At 41.9% G+C, this 18,075-nt stretch overlaps 1 protein-coding gene across 2 annotated transcripts in view; it reads left to right on the top strand.

Annotated features, from left to right (window-relative positions):
• Positions 1-3,141: 3,141 nt before the first annotated feature.
• PLPP1 (phospholipid phosphatase 1) overlaps positions 3,142-18,075 on the top strand; it is a 65,531-nt gene continuing 50,597 nt past the window's right edge. For both annotated transcript variants that reach the window (XM_039709632.1, XM_039709631.1), the window contains exon 1: positions 3,142-3,345. In XM_039709632.1, coding sequence (XP_039565566.1) covers positions 3,288-3,345 — 58 coding nt within the window. In that variant the 5' untranslated portion in view covers positions 3,142-3,287. The remainder of the gene's footprint in view (positions 3,346-18,075) is intronic.

Genomic DNA, 18,075 nt, shown 5'->3' with positions numbered 1-18,075 from the left:
CGTCATTTACTAAAGCTGCTGATCCATATGAATGTTAATTGCAGTTAAGAGTCCTGTTGGGTCAGTACTAATTAATTATCACACAAGTACCACTAGAGACTGATAAACTTCCTGAGAATTTAATCCTTATAACACAAAACTTCTAAGAAGAATGGTAGAAACACTGGAGATCACAATTTGTAGAAGAAACCGAAGAAAACAAAAGCATTCATAAGGTTTTAACTTGGTGTCTGCTGCTGCCCACTGCCCTCCGTTAAATAAATGAAAAGATACCATTTTAAAAACAAGCAAACAAACCAACTAAATAACCGTACTAAGCAAGAGAATAGGTGAGAGGGGAAGATATTTTGAAGAGTCTAAATTCTAGAGAGTAATATTAAGACTAACTTAACATGTAACTCTCATTAAGGGATATGAGAAAACATAAATTATGAGCTTCGTCTACTGCCTTCATCACTTGTGTCCAAAATTGTTCTTTAGCATTTTGTTAGGCATATGAGTGGCTTTGACTTGATCTCACTGGGTCACTATAGTGGCTAAGAGCAGTGGCAGTAGTTAGCACTTTGCTGTGAGGGACAGCTACAAAGCAAAGCCTACGCAGTAAAAAATGCCTTGAAGGTGAGAGACACTACAAAGCTTTCACAGTATCAGGAGAAACTGAAACTTAGAGGCTCTGGTATTTGTGTTGTATAGTTAAAAAGCCCGAACCTCCAACTAATGCTGAATATGATTTCTATTTGTGTTTATAAACAACCAACTGTGGAATATACTGCTCCAGATGCTCTCTAATCAAATAGCATCAGTTTACCCTTTCCTTCACCCTGGGCTTTGTTGCTATTGCAGACACCCTTTTATTTGTTAAAGGTACTCAAGTATGCAGGCTTTGATTTTTTTACTCTTTCTTCAGTTTACACCAAAACATCCTTTTTTTTGTATGGAATAACAACATATCTGAAGATGCCAGTACTTATGCTAACATAACCCTCGTGTAAATGTAGGGTTTTGCTAATCTGAGCAGTACTTCAGGCTGGAAGTGCTTGGGTTGGCATGTTTCCATGGTTAATACCTGCCCGAATAAGAAAGCCTGGAAAAGCCTTCTGAGAGTCTAGAACTGTGCACTGCTACCCAAAGCCCCAAACTGTGCTCAGCTGGGGTTTTCCAGCATCTAGCAAGCCAAGTGGTGAGATTAGGGTTGCAACAGCAAGGCTCATATCCCTTGTGCAATGGAAAATTTGGAGAGGAACCGGTGACTGCTTTCTTTCCTGAATTCTGGTAGAAGGTTGCAAAGATGCCTCTTCCCTCAGGCAAGCTACATGTCAAGGGTGATACAGAGAAACTGCAAGACAATAATAAAGTGTGATTAATTTCTGTCAGTGAATGCTGTGCTGCAACCCAATTTCCAGGTGTTTTCAAGTGTAATCGCTATCTTGCTCACATTCTTCTGGGAAGAGATCCATTTCAATTACTGCAATCTCTCAGGTCTCTAATTTGCTGCATAAGGGTGTGGATCAAGGGAGCTGTTTGCAGCTTAGCCTGAACAAGATTAGCCTGATGCTTTTGGGTTGAAGAAAACAATTATGGCAATTGTGTGTGAAATGTTTGCATTGCTTGTCCTCTGGTTTTTCTAACCATCTTGCAATTTTAGGGATGTTATCTACTGACTTAAGACCTCATGAACAATTCCCTGCTTTGTGAGGAACAGAGCAGATTGCACACTTTTCTTTCAGCAGCAGGTCTCATAAAGATAAGCCCAGTTCTCCTCATTGCCAGGTTGTGCTCCAATTTGTTCCATTACTTCATGCATTTTAAGAGAACAGGAATTTCTACATCCATGAAACCATCCCAGCACAGTTGCACAGGAAAATATGCTCTTTAATTTACAGTGCACTCAAAGAAATAAGGGGTAGTTTTAATCTCTAGAACTGTCCATTTTGACATGTAGCTGGGATGATGCTTTTGAGATAAAATTGAGAAAAAATTGAGATAAAATTGGGATCTCCTGTATAGGCTACTATGTAGAATTTCCTTATATATTCTATGTGGAACTACTTTATGTGCCTTTTTAGGCAGCACAGTTGAAGGTACAAGATATTCAGTGAGGCACTTCCACCTCAAGAACGTGTCTCTCTTGTTGATCCCTCAAATCTGTTATTCAGTTGTTAGGATATTTTACAAAGTGAAGCTGTTTACAGAATTAGGGAGTGCAATACATGAGATACGGCTGAAAAGCTCATGTCTGGTCTTCTGTGGGAAGCGCCGCATCCCACCTACACTTGCCTTGAAAAAAACACAGATGTGCTCTGTAGCAGGAGCTGCACGTTTGTGCCCAACAGCCCTAACACCGGCGAATAAAATTGTCAGGTTTGTCATCAATGGTGCTAAAATAAAAATGTGGCTATGCAGAAAACATTTTCTTTGTGTTGGCATCTTCTTTCCAAATAAAAGGTTTTAACAGGGAAAAAGTTTGCTTTGGGTTGGGTTGGGCTGAAACTCTGCTTCCAGCTGTTTTGTAATTTTTTTTTTTTTTTGCAATTTTCCAGCACTTTTCCAGCTTCTCAGTCCTGGTGAGGCCACATCTGGAGTAGGATGTCCAGTTCTAAGCTGCTTAGCCTAGCAGAGACATGGAGCTCCTGGAACAGGTCCAGCAGAAGGCAACAAAGGTGATTAGGGAACTGGAGCATCTCTCTCACGTAGAAAGCCTGTTCAGCCTTGAGAAGAGAGAGACAACCGAGAGGGGAACTCGTCAACGTGTGTAAATTTCTAAAATGGGTGGGTGCCAAGAGCATGGAGCCAAGTTGTGCTTGGTGCTTGAGCAGGGAGGTTGGACCAGATGATCCACTGTGGTCCTTTCCAGCCCGGAGGATTCTGTGATTCCAGAGGTGCAAACAGCTTTTTCCTTGTATACTACTACTAATAATAACAAATAATGATAACAATATAATCTCCCCGTGTTCTCCGCGGAGAACCGACCCTCTTCCTCCCGGATCCCAGCCGCGGCCCGCGTGCCCTCGGGGCCGGGCCGGCAGGTGAGGGCAGCGGCGGCTCGGCCCGCCGCCGCCCGCCCTTCCCGCCCTGCCCCGCCGCCCGTGCCCGGCCTTAAAGGCGCGCGGGGGCCGCGGCGGCGGCAGTAGCGCAGTGCGGACGGCGTCGGTTGCTCGGCGGTGCCCGGAGCGCGGGGGGGCCGTTCCCTCGGAGCGCCTCGCCTGGAGCCCCTCCCTGCCGCCTCCGCCGCGCTCCCGCCCCTCGGGCCGAGGCTGTCACCGCGCCTGCCGCCGGGCGCCGCCAGCATGTTTGACAGGACGCGGCTGCCCTTCGTGGCGCTGGACGTGCTCTGCGTGCTGCTGGGTAGGTCGGGGGGCCGCGGAGGAGCGCGGGGAGCCGCCCCCGGGGCGCCTTGCTCCCCCCGCACGGCACCGCGCTGATCGCATGCTCGCCTCCCCCTCGCGCCGCGCCGGCACCGCCCGGAGCGCGGCTCCCGCCGGCCCGCAGCCCCCGCCGTGCCTGCCGCCCCTCGCTCGCTCCTCGCCTCCCGCTCCGCGCCCGCACGGGGGGTCTGGTCGCTGCCGTGGGCCGGGAGGGGAAGGGAAAGCGCCGGGGGGAGGCTGCTGCAGCTTATCCACTGACATCTGAAGCTCCCTCTTCTCTCTGATGTCCTTACTCTTCCTTCTCTAACTACCTCTGTCGGATGAAAACCGGTTGTGGCAAAAGCCAGTGCTGGAGAGGTAGCTGTCTGGTAGATACCTGCAGCCTGGGATGTGTTTGTTATCCCGAGTGAGTCGGGAAGCCGTCCTGGAAGGGGCCGTCATCACGGAAACACGCCTCATCCCTGCAGGGTGCTGCAGAGGCGCGGCGGTGCTGGGCAGCAGGGCACGGATTCGCTGTGGGGCTGGGGCTGGACGCGGTCTCGGTGTCACCGAGCCCCCGCTGTAGCTGTAGGCTGGAAGCGAAATGCGGCAGTCATTAGAGCGCCGTGTCTGCGCCCTCCTGTCCGTGGGCGGCACGGAGAGACGGGGCAGGAGCGGTGATGGCCAGCGACATTGAACCGGCACAGCCACAGCACACTGCCACAGCGCTGCAATGCTTGTCCTGGCCAGCCCAAATATTGGCTTCCCAGTGTTGCTTTATTCTAATCAGTCTCTATTGAAACTGTTTTGTGTCCTGCCAATTTGCATTAACTCTCCTTTTATGTAATGAGACAGTGTAAAGAGCAATGATGTCAGTTACCTATCAGAGAAGGGGCAGTTTCACTTGGTAAGGAAGTGGCAGCTTTCAGTATGGGGAGCAGCGAAGTGTCTTTACACTCTGGATATGTATTTAGGAAGGAGAGCCTGGGAAGTGTCTTTACACTCTGGAGATGTACTTGTTGGTCTTAGAAAGTGCTGATTTAGGATGTTTCCTTCTTGAGCAAATAATGTCAGTACTTCAGTAATTGAAGTACTTTCTTGTCATGTTCAGGCCTACCTCATGAATTTTTGCTTGGCTGATCAGTGCTTTCTCTAGCATCAGTATAAATATAATGACATTTTTCTCTTATTGGATGCTTCAAATAGCAACTGTACCTCTAGCTAAATGCCATTAAAAAGCAAAATTATGATGAATGATACATGGCTCTGAGGTGATGTTACAGGAGAGAGAGCTTTTGCAAAATGATAGTGGATCCATGTAATCCACTGGGAGCAATCTTTTTTTTTTTATTTTAATTTTTTATATTTATTTATTCAGATCAGGACTTTTATCAAACTGTGCTCTTGTGAGGTTTATGCTGTCATGCTGTCTTTATGGTGACTGAAGCAGTTTTGTCTGTCTGTATAATTGTCATTACAAAATCTTTGTAATTAGACAAAAATTTTGCACTATGCATATGGCTTGGTCTGCATGAAGCATATTGCAAGTAATCTTGAATAATCAAGGAAACCAAAATATATTGAAAGTAAGGCTGCAGGAGCATATAACCTGATGGTGATCTGCCTAAAAGGATGAGGGTTTCCCTGTCCCAAGTCATTACCTGGGAAGGCAGGATTTTCACCTTGCTCTGCAGTGTCACAGCAGTTTATGCACCTTTCCCTTCTCTCTCCCTCACCCTGTGTAGCATTTGGATCACAGATGCACTTATGTGGTGTCACAGTGTGCTGGGAGGTTGCCAGACTTTTTATTTTCCCTTGGGCTTGTTTACTTCCTGAAAAGTCTGAAAAATGCAGGCGGTGCATAATACGAAGTTCCCTGACACCTGCAACTTTAAACACATTGAGTTACAGGTTTCAGTGAAACTCTAGCTCAGATAAAAAGATTTTCCATTTGCAGAATGGGAATGCTACTGGATGTGGGACCAAGTTCTCTTCCTCTTCTGCGTGCCTCTCATGTGGCTGAGACAGGCCCTTAGAAGAACATAGGTCTTACCTGTGTCTAGTGGGCTGTTTAATTTTTTTACTGTTAAAAAAAAAAAGTTCCGGTTGATTGTGGACTTTTACTCTCACTTTTTCCCTTGCCCTTCCCCCTGCCTGTGCACTTTGATATCTGCTCAAATGACAGAGGTAACTGCCCAGATAAAGTGACTTGCTGGTATGGATAAATGATACCTGGTATCTCCACTGCAAAGACTACAAGGCCTCCAACAAAACTGAAGGTTTAAAAACTAGGAAGACCAGTTTCAGTTGAGGACTGAGCCCTCAATCTTGGTGTGGTAGCCCGTGCTACCACAAAAAGGGGTAGCATCCTCAGAATCCCCAAGGTAACTCTTGCCACTTAATACAGAGCTTTTCTTTTTTCTCCTCTTTTTCCCTGTTTATACCTTCTCCAAAGTAAGTGCAGATAGGGAAGAAAAATTGTCTCAGTAATGTTGGACTTGAAGCCTAAGTGATATCCAAGTATACCACTTGAAGTTGGTGTGATCTGACACACCCATGAACTCACTGCAGTGGAAGTGCGTGATTCTTACTGTGTGTACTCACTCCTGGTTTAGTCAAGCCGTTTTTGTGTGGTTTCAACTTTCCCAGCATGTTTTTCAAAGGAAAGGGAAGGGAAAAAAGAGCTATTCTGTGATTTTTCTGTGTGTCTGTGATTTATATAGATTTGTTGAAAGATGTGAACTGCTTAAGATGGAGCCAAGGTAAGAGAATAAGAAAGACATCAAAGAAGAGGAGGTGCGGAGAGGGGGGAAAAAATGTCGGAGGTAAAAACATCTTTAAAATTAGGCCAGTTTGGTTCCCCGAGACTTGAGTCTAAGTTTCTTTTAATTATCCTTAAGAAAAGATTTCTCCCTCATCTGCCTTTTTACCCCTGAAGGAGAGAGAATTCAGGGAAAGCAGTCTTTGGTGCCTGGAGAAAACAACTCCTTCCTTCTTATCTGCGTGATAATTCTCTTCTTCTAAAAATAACAGTGGTGTTTCAGCATTAAATTAACTTCATATTCTGCAATCTGAAAAAAGCAAAAGCTGCAGGTTTCTGCAGCTTCTGTCCTCAAATAGTGTGAGGAGGGTGTATCTGCATTCTGTGTGTGCTGATCTGCAGTGCTGGGTGTGTGTGTGCTGCATGTCCGCATGCAGCTCTGCAGTGCTGCAGGCAGCACCTCCCTTACTCCCCACGCTCCAGTGGACGGTGCTCAGCTGCTTCTGGCACTGGAGAGCATGAGTGGCCTGGACTGCAGGATTTCTTTCTCCTTCATACCTTTGTTACTTGTCTCTCCTAGGTTTTCTGATAGATGTTTCATATAGCATGGCAGAGATTGGCATTCTAGACAGTAGTAAAACCATTTTTCACAGGTAGATACTGAGGCTTAGTTCTTATGGTTTATTACACTTCCAAACTGTCATGTAGAAAATGATAGCTTATTAGAACAGCTTAATTAGCTTGCAACTGGTGTTTTCATTAGGCACTATATATATATATACACACCCTCTGTGCCTCTCTTACTACTCTATTGTTTGTTTGATTGCAAATCAGGTTCCTTTTTCATTAAGGCAGGTAAACAACGCTTAAAGAACAAAGTTGGGAAACACATGGCAATATTCCTGCAATCAGTGGAAGAACTGCTAAATACATTTATCTTTAGATCAGACTCTCACAAAGATTAAAGGAAGCTCTGCAGAGGTGACCGGAGCCATCAGGAAAACGCTTTCTGTCACATCTCTGGGACGACTTTCATCTGGTCTGTACTTGTTGAAATTCATGTGTAATTTGAGTGCAGGGGTGCAATACAACTGTATTTCTCTAGTCCCGTGTCTGACTATGCAATTACTGACAAGCTTACTACTTATAATAATACTGACAAGCGTATTACTTATAATAATAAGTAATTGGGGAGTGTACTTGTCAATATGAGATTGCTGGTGTAATGCAAGAATATGTACAACCCAAGATCAGAAAAACTGAAGCCTTCTAAAGAATTAAACCCTTGCTGCTCTATTCACTTTTCTGCAATATATTTGAAATAGTAAAGAATTACTTAAATTTACAACTGCTGTGGAATATACTTGTCCTTGTGTAGGGATTTAATCTTCCTCTCCATGTCCTACCCTGTGACTGTGGGGAAGGTGAGATTATGGCAGTCTTATTTATACATTACTATGATTATTATTTTTTTCATGAAACTGCCTCTGAGTAAGGGAAGGACTTCCATCCTTCCAAACAGGAGTACATGTGAACTGCGTCCAGAAATAGTAAACACTGATATTACTTTCAGCTTGCTGTTTAAAGACTGCTGGAATGTTTTGTGATACATGCATACATCTGCTAAACAGCAGATGCATGTGTACAGGACACAGTGAGTTTTCTTTTGCAGGGTGTGACCTGTGGGGGTGAGATGGGTGGACCACCTTGCACAGTGTTTTGCATTCAGTGCTGTTCTCCTCTCTTGGGAGTGTTTACTCGAGCTGTCGCTGGAGGCTGCAGTCCCAGTGACAATTAAGGTATTGCTGTGCAGTCAGGGAAGGCTTCTTCTATGTGGGTTAGCACTTCCTGATTGCCCTAGTTCAAATAAAACCTCCTCCGCTATTATTTGTGACTCACTGACATATGTGTCACCGTTCTTATTTTCCACATCATGTGGGTGCTAAATACTTTTTCTAGTTCATGAATACATTGTAAAGCTGTAACAGGTTCATGTGAAACAGCAGTTTGTCTTTGGTGACACTCTCCACCAGGTACCATGACCTAGTACTTATTAAGTTGACACTCTCAGTTAATTGGAGACATACTTGTTACCTGAAACTGGGAAAATCTTTCTTCTCCCCATGTGCTTTCTTCTTTGCAACAGTCACTTTTTATTTTCCCCAAAATAAAGATAGATGCTTTACCAGAGACTCACTCCCTCTTGATCTGAACCGTGCAGAAAAACTTTAGGTAACAGATCAATTAGTTAATGAACGCTATTCAAAGTCAGCAATCTGGTTCATGTTCTGCCAGCTTTTGCTGTTTTGTATCTTGTACTAACTTCTGACACAAACCCGGTAGTTCTTGCACTTAAATTTTTACAGCAATGGGTGAATCCTAGTTCACCTTCCAGTGCCTTCCCAAGAGCCAAATTGTGAACTCAGGACTATATTATTTTCTCTTGGCATAGTAGAGCAAGATACTTATCAGCTCTTGGGTTCCTTACCAGCTGCTTGAGTCCTGGTGATTTTTTTTCCTCCTTTTTTTTTCTGCCTTAAACAGTCAGAAGGGCTCTTGCAGCTTTCTTACATGAAGGCAGTGACCTTTGCAAGGAGGGGCTTCTGACCTTTTATGTAGAAAATTAAGTATCACACTAAAAGGAAATTATAAAATAGCTAATCTCTCTTAGCTGAAGAATTCCTGCCTCCCCTCTGTACTGCTTGAGTGCTTGTTTATGCTGTACTCAGCTGATGCAACATGCTTCCTTGTTTTAAAGGGTTAGGCAGCATGAACTGATACTGACTGAGAGGAGCTTGGTCTGAAGGCTGTATAATCACAGTCCTGGTGGGGGGAAATGAAGAGTTGATTGCTGGTTGCCTGCTGCTGCACAGTTTTATGTAGGTGCACTGTTGCTGACCAGATGCTGATGAGGGGATTAAGCTAAAATAATCCTCTATCTGTGACTGTGTTGCAGCAGTGGAAGGCAGGTAGCACAAAGAGGTGACCTGACTCTTGGAAGTACCCAATGAGAAGAGAACTTGAGCCTTGTAGTATGCCAGCTGACCAGGATTTACTATCCCCCACAACTGATAATCCTCTTTCCAGAATTAGTCCAGGAGAATTAAAACAAACTCACCTTGGATGGAGGAAAAAAGAAAAAAGTGCTGAACAGAATTGCGTAGAAACCTATTGGCAAGATATGCCACCAACAGAAATATGGCTTTAAAATGAGCTTGATTTATTGCTATATCTGCTTGGTTTGGTGGGGATGCTTATCTTCCTTATCCCCTGTCCTGCAAAAGAAGCTCAGTTCTTAGGTTTTATTCAGGTAAAATAGTTGATTGAAAACAACTGAAAAATCTACAGACACTAGAAATTCAGGTAATGGATGACCAGCAGAAAGCTAGTTTTATGACAAGAATTAACATAATTTAAAGCTATTTTGAAGAAGCAAGATTTCTTTAGGATACTTTCTGAAACTGTTTTTGTTTTGTCGTTGAAGTGTCTTTACGTTTGTTTGGTTGGTTTTTTTGTTTGTTTGTTTTTTGGTTTTTTTTCCTTAATCTGTATTACTGCCACTACATCTGGAAACACTAGTCATGGAATGATAGAATGTGTTGGAATGGACCTTAAAAGACCATGTAGTTCCAGCCCCCCATCATGGTTAGGGACGTCCTCCACTAAAACAGATAGTCACTTCAGCAGTAACTATCTCTGAAAATTATAGTAAATTATAATAAATTTCTCAGTCCTGCCTCTGAGTAGACTTATAATCAATCTACCAGCCAGAATAGTTGAATCCTGCAATTTTAAAACGAAAAAAAATTGTCCTACTTATATTAGGGATCTGATGCCTGCCTCTTCTTGTTTAACAATTGACTATGAACGACTTGACCCACTTTCTGGGAGGAATTTTCCTTTTTCAAGTTATGAGACTGATCTCAAAGGTACAGAACCAAAACTGTCTGTTGATAAACCTGCATTGTGGTCTTGACTCTACTTTTGCCAGATTCTCTGATGCATTAATCCTTCTCATACAGTCAGAGCTGTTAAAATCAAGACTGCTTGTTTGTATGGAAGCCAGAAATTCACCCAAATAAACTTCAACAAATTGTGATATAGAAAGACAGTGTTGAAACTTTCTAGTGCACTTATCAAACACTTTTTCTGTTACCACATTGAGTTAGAGGAAATGACCAGTACAAGAACAGGCTGCTTTTACTCTATTATAGACTGTACTAATTCATGTTAAAAAAGCTGTGGCCAAGAAGTGGTCTGACTCAGAAGTTTGGAAAGGCACTTCAGTTTTACTTGTATTGTACTTCAGCTCAATTTTGGCATCTCTCATTCATGTGATGTCTTGATATTTGGCAACAGGAAAATGAAGAGTTTAAAAATTTTCAGATTGGAAAATACAGGTGTGTCAGATCAGGACACCAGTCTTGGAATGCCTATCCACCAGATGCTGCTTAATAAAACAAAAGGTATGGATGAGCCATATCAGTACACTGTTATTTCTGTGATGCTGTTGAGGAAACAATGGATTTTCTAGACATAGCCTAGATTTTAGTTCCTCCTCTCCTTTTTCTGCCTCTGCTAAATAAGCAGGTTTCAGAGGAGCTGTGTGGGGCTTCCTTGGGTCTCATAAGGTAGTTTCAATTTGTTACTTAGCCATGCCTGATTTGGAAGAAGGGTCACAATTTTTTGTGATCCCTTTCCTAGGAAAGGAGAAAACTGTACCAAACAGGAATTATGCTCAGTTTTTGCCTTAGTGCAGAAGGAATTAGGTAGCAAATTTCAGCATCTTGGGTGTCTGCTGCCTCCCTTGGAATACAGTGACATTTTTACCTCAAACTAGTATTAGTGCATTTTTGTCCATTTAACTTAGTTTGTTATTGCCAAGAAGTCTTAGATTACAAGTCACTGAAAGTAAGCAGTAGCTGCGATATTTTCTGAAACTGGAGTACTGGGATGGTAAGGCAAACGCATATGTCTAAATTTGTTTGCCATGTTTTGAGGCATGGAAGGGCAGTGAACTGTGCTTATTTTAAGCTGAAGGGGTGGTTTGGTAACTGGTGGTGGAGAGACCTGAGAGAATAAACTGCTAATTATAACCAGGAAAAGCTTCTGATACTCAGCAAGCTAATGGCCCTTAAGGGATACAGAAGGCAGACAGTGAGATCAAGCCTGTCAAATAGTCATAAACTATTCTCTATTAAATTCTGAAAATCATCTTAGTCATTATTTTATTTAGTGTCTGCTTTCCTTGGTGTTTCATGGAGTGCGTTTTTGTAGTTTTTGCTGACTTGTGGAAACTGGGCTTCAATTTTATGTTGTTAGGTAAGCCTATGTATTCAGCTAAAATACTCCAAGCCAGTGTGATGGCGAGGTCTAACACTAGTGGAGATCCTGGGAATGGAAGTCAGGTTGCTATTTCTGCTTGCAGATTCTTTTAATTCTTCCCAGCCCTTCTTTAAATGTAAGAGTCCAATCATCAACACTAGAAAATTATATAACTTAATACATAGAAACTGAGATCACAAATCTAATGCTGGTAACTTCTACTACAAATGGAAAGCAGCCCCTGGTCTGTTATACATACTGTAAAACTTTCTATGCTGTGCCATTATTCATTGTACTCAAGTGTCAAGAGCAATGTTGTATAATATTTTTTCCAGATTCTGAAGTAATGGACTTTTTGGGCAGTCTCCTGAATAATACAAAACAAAACTGTTCTGATAGCTCAAGAATATATGGGGCATGGTCACTTTTCCCTTTAAAATTTGTTTAGATTGGGCTTTCTATAGAGTTTGTTCTTAAAATGTACCATTAGACACTACAGACTTCAGTCTCACGTGAAAACGAAGTTCTGTTCTCTTAGACATGGTGGCATGCAGCAGTGTGTGCAGTGTAAAGTGACGTGGTGTATGAGAGAGTATACAATGTCATGGAAATTCTGAGTCCCTCTGTAGCACTGCTGACTTTGTTAAAGACTGTTTGAATAAAATACTGTTATGCTTGTAGGACTCATTGGAAAATGAGCTTTTACGTTCCTGACAACTAATTGCCTATTATATTTCTGGAGTGAATGGTATTTCAAGTTAGGGTGTGTAGTTATAGCTGAAATACTCTGAAAGCCTCCTGTTGTGCACTCCCACAAAACAAAGATTAAAATGGGAAAATTGTTACAACTTGTGGTGTTTAAAAGAGTAGTCATGAATGAAGTTCAGAGTTGGTGTCACTTATGTTAAAAAAAAGCAAATCTGTCCCTGTATTGATAGTTCCATTTCTTTGGCTGTGTTGCCCTCCTTACCTGTAAGCTCCATGATTTAATTTAGGTGGATTGTATGCAGAAATCTACATCTTTGGAGGCATGTACATTGTTTTTATTTCTCCATACAATACCATCAAAGCTTTAACTGAATTTGATGCTGAACACATAATGCAAGCAGTGAGGAAATATTTAATTTCCTCTACATAGGAGGGGTTATATACAGGAGGGGAGAAGTCACTCTTCACTCTGGTTGCAGCCAGTTGGGTTCTTCCCATAGCTAACTAACCCCTTGAACAGCACTGCAATGAAAGAACTGCTGACCTCTCCCGTTCCGTCCCCTCTCTGCCTCTGCGCCCACAGTGTCTTTTAGCTCTTAGTCTGGGCTCTTTACTGTTCTCAGGTCTGTCAGTAATGGGGCAGTTGGCCTCAGCGAGTTCACTGCGTGAACTCTAATGACTTCCAGGTGTGTGTCCATCCCTGGGCCAGCTTCAGCCTTCTCTTTCCCCTGACCAAAGCAGAGCCTGCAGTTGACTCACTTGTCTGGTGTATGTTTCTCTAAGTAATAGAGCAGGGTAGAATATATTACTGTCTTGTTTCTGCATTTTTTAAACTTGCATTTGCAGCTCTCCAAGTGCTCACAGGAGAGACAGTTGCATGGGTTTTAAAGTAACTTGTATTGAGTGCTTGTAAAGGCAATTTTAAAAATTGAAATGTAGATATAAGGGAGAATACACTTGTCCATGCTAATGTTTTTAAACAAGAGTCTTGACATTCTCTAATTAATTGGGACTATAGATGACTGAACTAGTGCTCCCATGTAGTAGACTGCTGAATGCAGAGAAACTGGAATATGATGTAGTTCTGTTTAGTAAATGACTGGACTAGAAATTATGTGCTTGTGTTGAGGCCGTTTGAGCTCAGAGGAAGGTTTCCTTTGCTTCCTGCCTCCATCACCCTTGCCTGGCATAACAAAAAGTGGCAAGGATCTTGCTCAGTTGTTGATCTGGTTTCTTTGCTGGCCAGGTCATAGATCAGAGGACAAATAAAAATGGACGTAGAATGAAGTTGCAGGTAGAATTGTAGGAGAGATTAGAATGTTGTTCATGCTTTTAAATACATGTATCCTGTTTACTGAAGCCTATCACAGCTTCTGGCATTATCAGAACAATCAGTTTGCTGGTATTAGAAATACTTCACATTCCTCAGTGCAGAAAAGTAAGATAAAGTTCTTTAAAGTGGCTAGGGGGTAAGTTGTGGGCTACCCACTTAGTAGTCTCAGCTACTGCAAATAAATAGTGCACCTATTTTTCTCTTGTACACTCTTTACCTCTAGTTATCAAAAGTCTAAATGCTTTCTCATTATTTTAATCTCTTCTTCCTCTTGGTAGTTTGTTGTATTTCCAGAACCTCCTGTTTTAAAAGGTGTTGATTCTTTCTCTTGACTGTTCATAGAGAAAGAATTTCAGCCCGTCTCCTTTTCTGCAGAGAGCAGTACCTTTTACAGATGTTTCCACACTCTCTCCAGTAGCATGAAATTGACCTGAGTTTCTTAAGTCTCTTGCCTACTTCCGCACACCAGACTGTGCACTGAAAAATGAAGAGTGAAGCCAACATGGTTGTCCTGTCTGAAAATAAAAGCAAAAATACATCCGTAAGAGTAGGAGACATTAAATTGTCTCTTGTTCTCGGTAGTAATTGACAGCTGTATAGGTTTAGCTTGAAATGACTATGGGATTATTAACGGTATCATCTGTGAATGTAAGCTGTATAAAGTAGCTCATCTGTTTTCAGGATATAATTTGATGTGTTTTGTTGTTTCTTGGTGCAGCTAGTATTATTTTTGACACTCCCTAACTCTAAACTATAAACTGTGTGTTTCTTTACAAAACCTGAAGGCGACTTTGTCAGTATATCGAGAGCAAAATGTATTGATCATGTTCTTCAGGGTAAGTGTAGAAAAACACAAATTCTTCTCAGTCTCATGTTAGTTCAGTACAGGTTCTCTTAATTAACACTTACTTGTGAGTTCATTGCAGCATGAGGAAAAAGCTTTAGTTAATAATCAAGCTAGAATGTTCTCATTTGCTGTAGTATCCCTTAGGGGTAACTGCCTTTCTCCCAGTTCCTAGATATTAATTTGCTTTGTTGAAGAGAACTTCCTGATTGAGGACCAGATAGGAGTACAGAGTAATATTGTCTTGGAGGACTTGAAACAGCAATTCAGCATGAGATTGCACAGAACCGCAACTGGAGATTCAGTTACTTGCACAGATAAGGAGGCCAAATGGGTTAATTAACATGTGTTTACAAAATACAGTGCATTCCTTTGTACTATTTAAAATTGTGGGGAAGAAAGCACCACTGATCAAGATGCAGTTTCATGAGGTGTTGAAGCTGATCTGTCCAGTCTGTCCTTGTTCTTTATTCCACATCCTTGGCTTGCACTGATCAAGATGCAGTTTCATGAGGTGTTGAAGTTGATTTGTCCCAGTCTGTCCTTGTCCTTTATTCCACACCCTTGGTTTCATGTTCTTACTCTGTCCTTTAAGCCAGATCTTAAAGTAATACAGTTGGCCAGATGAGCAAGTGCCTCTGAAAAAACATGGGCTTGTCTTTTTGGACAGGTTGGTGTGAAAACTAATGCCAAGGCAAGAAAGGGGTAGTGGGGGATGGCCAGAGGTGGGTGAAGGACAGAACCATCTAGGTTGTCTTGGGTTCCTCTTGAAGCTGAGCCAAGTTTTGTGAGCGCTGCATCTGACTGAGAACTAGGGAGTACAGTATCACAGAAGTGGTTAGAAACTTTTAAGAGTTTCTTTCCTTTTAGAGATAAAACAATAATATCCTTTGCTGATATTTAATATTTATGGCAACTGTTGTAAAAGATGCTAATTTGGCTCTAAATGCTTTTCTCCTTTTTAAGAAAAACAGGCAGCTTGCTGCTAAAGCTATATGGACACCTGGAAGTCTTCAGAATTTGACTCCAAGCTTAAGCACTTCACTCTGAAATGACCAGTGTGATAAATGCCACAGATCAGAACAGTAGTGCAGTGTTACACACATTGTAAAAAGATGATGGATTGGTACTCATCACTTCCATTTATAGGATAAAATTTATACATTTATTTATAAAAAATAAATATAATTTATTTTCATTTAGTCTTTAAAAAATCCACTAAAAATACAGTAAATTGACATTTTTTGATTAAGCAGATTTTCTTGGGAAAAAAAAATTCACTTTCTCCCCTTGGGTACTGGTATTTAATTTTTAACATTCTTTTTCTGTGGGTGGAGGACCATTCTCACATAGACTTCCTCCCTATTCTCCTAGCCTGAACCTCCCTTCCTTCCCTTCTTACAGGCATTTGTCACACTATGTCATCCAGTCAGATGTGATCAAATAGTTCTTGAAGGCTGTGTATATTACTCTGAATTACTGTGGGTTGTCAGTGGAAACTACACTGCAACTGGCTTAGATCTACAAATTAGAGTTGGAAACTTTGTGAACTCAGCATACCTCATGTATCTGTACAAATGTGTGTTGCCCTGTTCTTACAGTTCTAGCCCAAAACGTAAAGGCTGTTCCATCCCTGCAATCCCTGCTGAATCATTCAGGCTTCATTCTCACCTTTGTCTCCCACTTTACTGTGGGAGAGGGAGTTTAAAAAAACCCTTCTATGTTTTTTTTTGATTATTCATGTGCGTGAAACTTGTTTACCTTTCTTTCATAGGCAAAGGCTTCAAATCTTTGGCATCTCTTTTCCTGTTCAACTTTGTTACTACATCTGTAGCTTTCAGGGTTATAAAACCATAGGATGTTTTGAGTGGAGGTGATCTTAAAGATTATCTTGTTCCCATACACCTGCCATGGGCAGGAACACCTTCCACTTGACTAGGCAGCTCCAAGCCCCATCCAGCCTGGTCTGTGGGTTAGCTGGAGTCTATTTGTGTGAGCATTGCAGAATTCTGTCCTTTTGTAAGTCACACAGCCCTGGAGGAGTGACCAGGTTGTTTTCCCTTTATAATTAAAGGGCGGAGAAAGATCAGAGGACTGCTGTCTGTTTCTTGCTACTACCTAGCAAAACAGCCCAGAATCTGTTGGTCACTAGTTCCTGACAAGACAAACTGCACAATTTTTACCAGAGAGTAGATGAAATCCAACTCTAATATGTTCCAGTCTGAATGATGGGTGACTTCAAGTAAAAGCTTCAAGTTATTACTTCTTTGTACAGCTGAAGGTCGTGCTTTATAGGATATGAGGAACAACTAAGCCTTTATGATCCCTTAAGGTATAAAGCTACCTGGTTCAGAAGAGCACCTTGGGGTTACTGCTGGTACTGGCTAGGTGTAAAGGAAAAGGAGGTATACTGAACAGAGTATAAGGCATGAGAGCTGCTCTACAATTTACTGGATTGCCTTTTAGCCTGGTGATCTTGGATGCGATCTTGGTCACTCTTTGCTCCAGTTTGTAGAAGCTAATGCGACTGAACATAAGTACATTCCTCGGAGTTCAGCCTGCTTAAAGGTCATGGAAATGCTTGGCACCTCTAATGGCCATACTGACCTGGTATGTACATTAGTGGTGGGGTTTTTTTCTGCTTACAATGAAAAGTTCAGGACTGTTTGCTTACATGTACTCTTGTCTCATCATCTCTCCCTGTAAAATGGGCAGCAGTAAAAATGCTGCCACTATTTGGGATAGGTTAATGATCAACTGAATACCACTTGACAAAATCTTCTAGTCCACTGTTGGAAAGCAGTGCATCATTTAGATTGCAGTGAGAATTTAACAGTAATGAAAAAAATGGAAATGGGCAGTTAGTGTAAGATGTGTAACTAACTTTGGGTTTTTTTTGTATTCTTTTAGTGTAGGCGACAGAGATGAGTTTTGCAGTCACTTTGAAACTGTTCTCATCTGACCCCTTTAGTTGCTACTTTTCATGTTCCCCCTTCCAGGTCAGAAGTTTATGATGTGTTCTTGATATTAGATTGTAGTATCTTTTTGAGGAAGACTGGTATTTATGTCTGTGAAGTAGTCCACTTACGCAAAACACAAGCTGCTGCTTAAGTTAATCATCAGCACGTGATATTTCCATATGTGAAAATCTGGTGACCTGTTTGAGAAGATATGATTGTGTCAAATAGGTAATGGGATTACCATTCCATCATCCTGCTGGGTATGCAACAGCAGAGGTAAAGACAGGAAGCATGGACTCTGTGTTACGTTAGTGGAATCTTGCCATGGCCTTGAGAGTAGCTGAAACTTGGCTCCAGGTTTGCAGACTTACAGCAATCCTTTGGTCAGAGTGAACTTTCAGAGTTCTTCAGTGTAGCCCCTTCATGTTTGAAGGGCTGCAGTTCTGTTTCATCTGCCTCTGTCTGCCACTTTCGCTTGGTCAAGGTTTAGCTCTTCTCTCCATCCTTAAAGCAGAAGGAAGGAGAGAGACCTTTGAGATGTAGTTGATACAAGGGCGTACCATGCTACATAATGTAAAACTTTGTGCTTGAAGTTGAATAAGCTTAATGTCTTTTGTATTTTGGTTTACTTTTTCTATATGGGATGCTAAGCATTAGTAATGTGGACAGTTTTCATGTTTCAGATGATTTGTGAAAAACATTTCCTTCTGCTCCATAAGGGGATTTAAAATACTCCCAAACTGCTTCCTTGTGAGGAAGAGGATTTGAAAGCTGGGGTGCTACCCACTGTGTACTGTTTC

The sequence above is a fragment of the Passer montanus genome, unplaced genomic scaffold (genome assembly GCF_014805655.1).
Source record: "Passer montanus isolate IOZ18808 unplaced genomic scaffold, ASM1480565v1 scaffold22, whole genome shotgun sequence".
Classification (NCBI taxonomy): domain Eukaryota; kingdom Metazoa; phylum Chordata; class Aves; order Passeriformes; family Passeridae; genus Passer; species Passer montanus.
The sequence above is the reverse complement of the archived record's forward strand: the minus strand, read 5'-3'. Positions and strand labels throughout refer to the sequence as shown.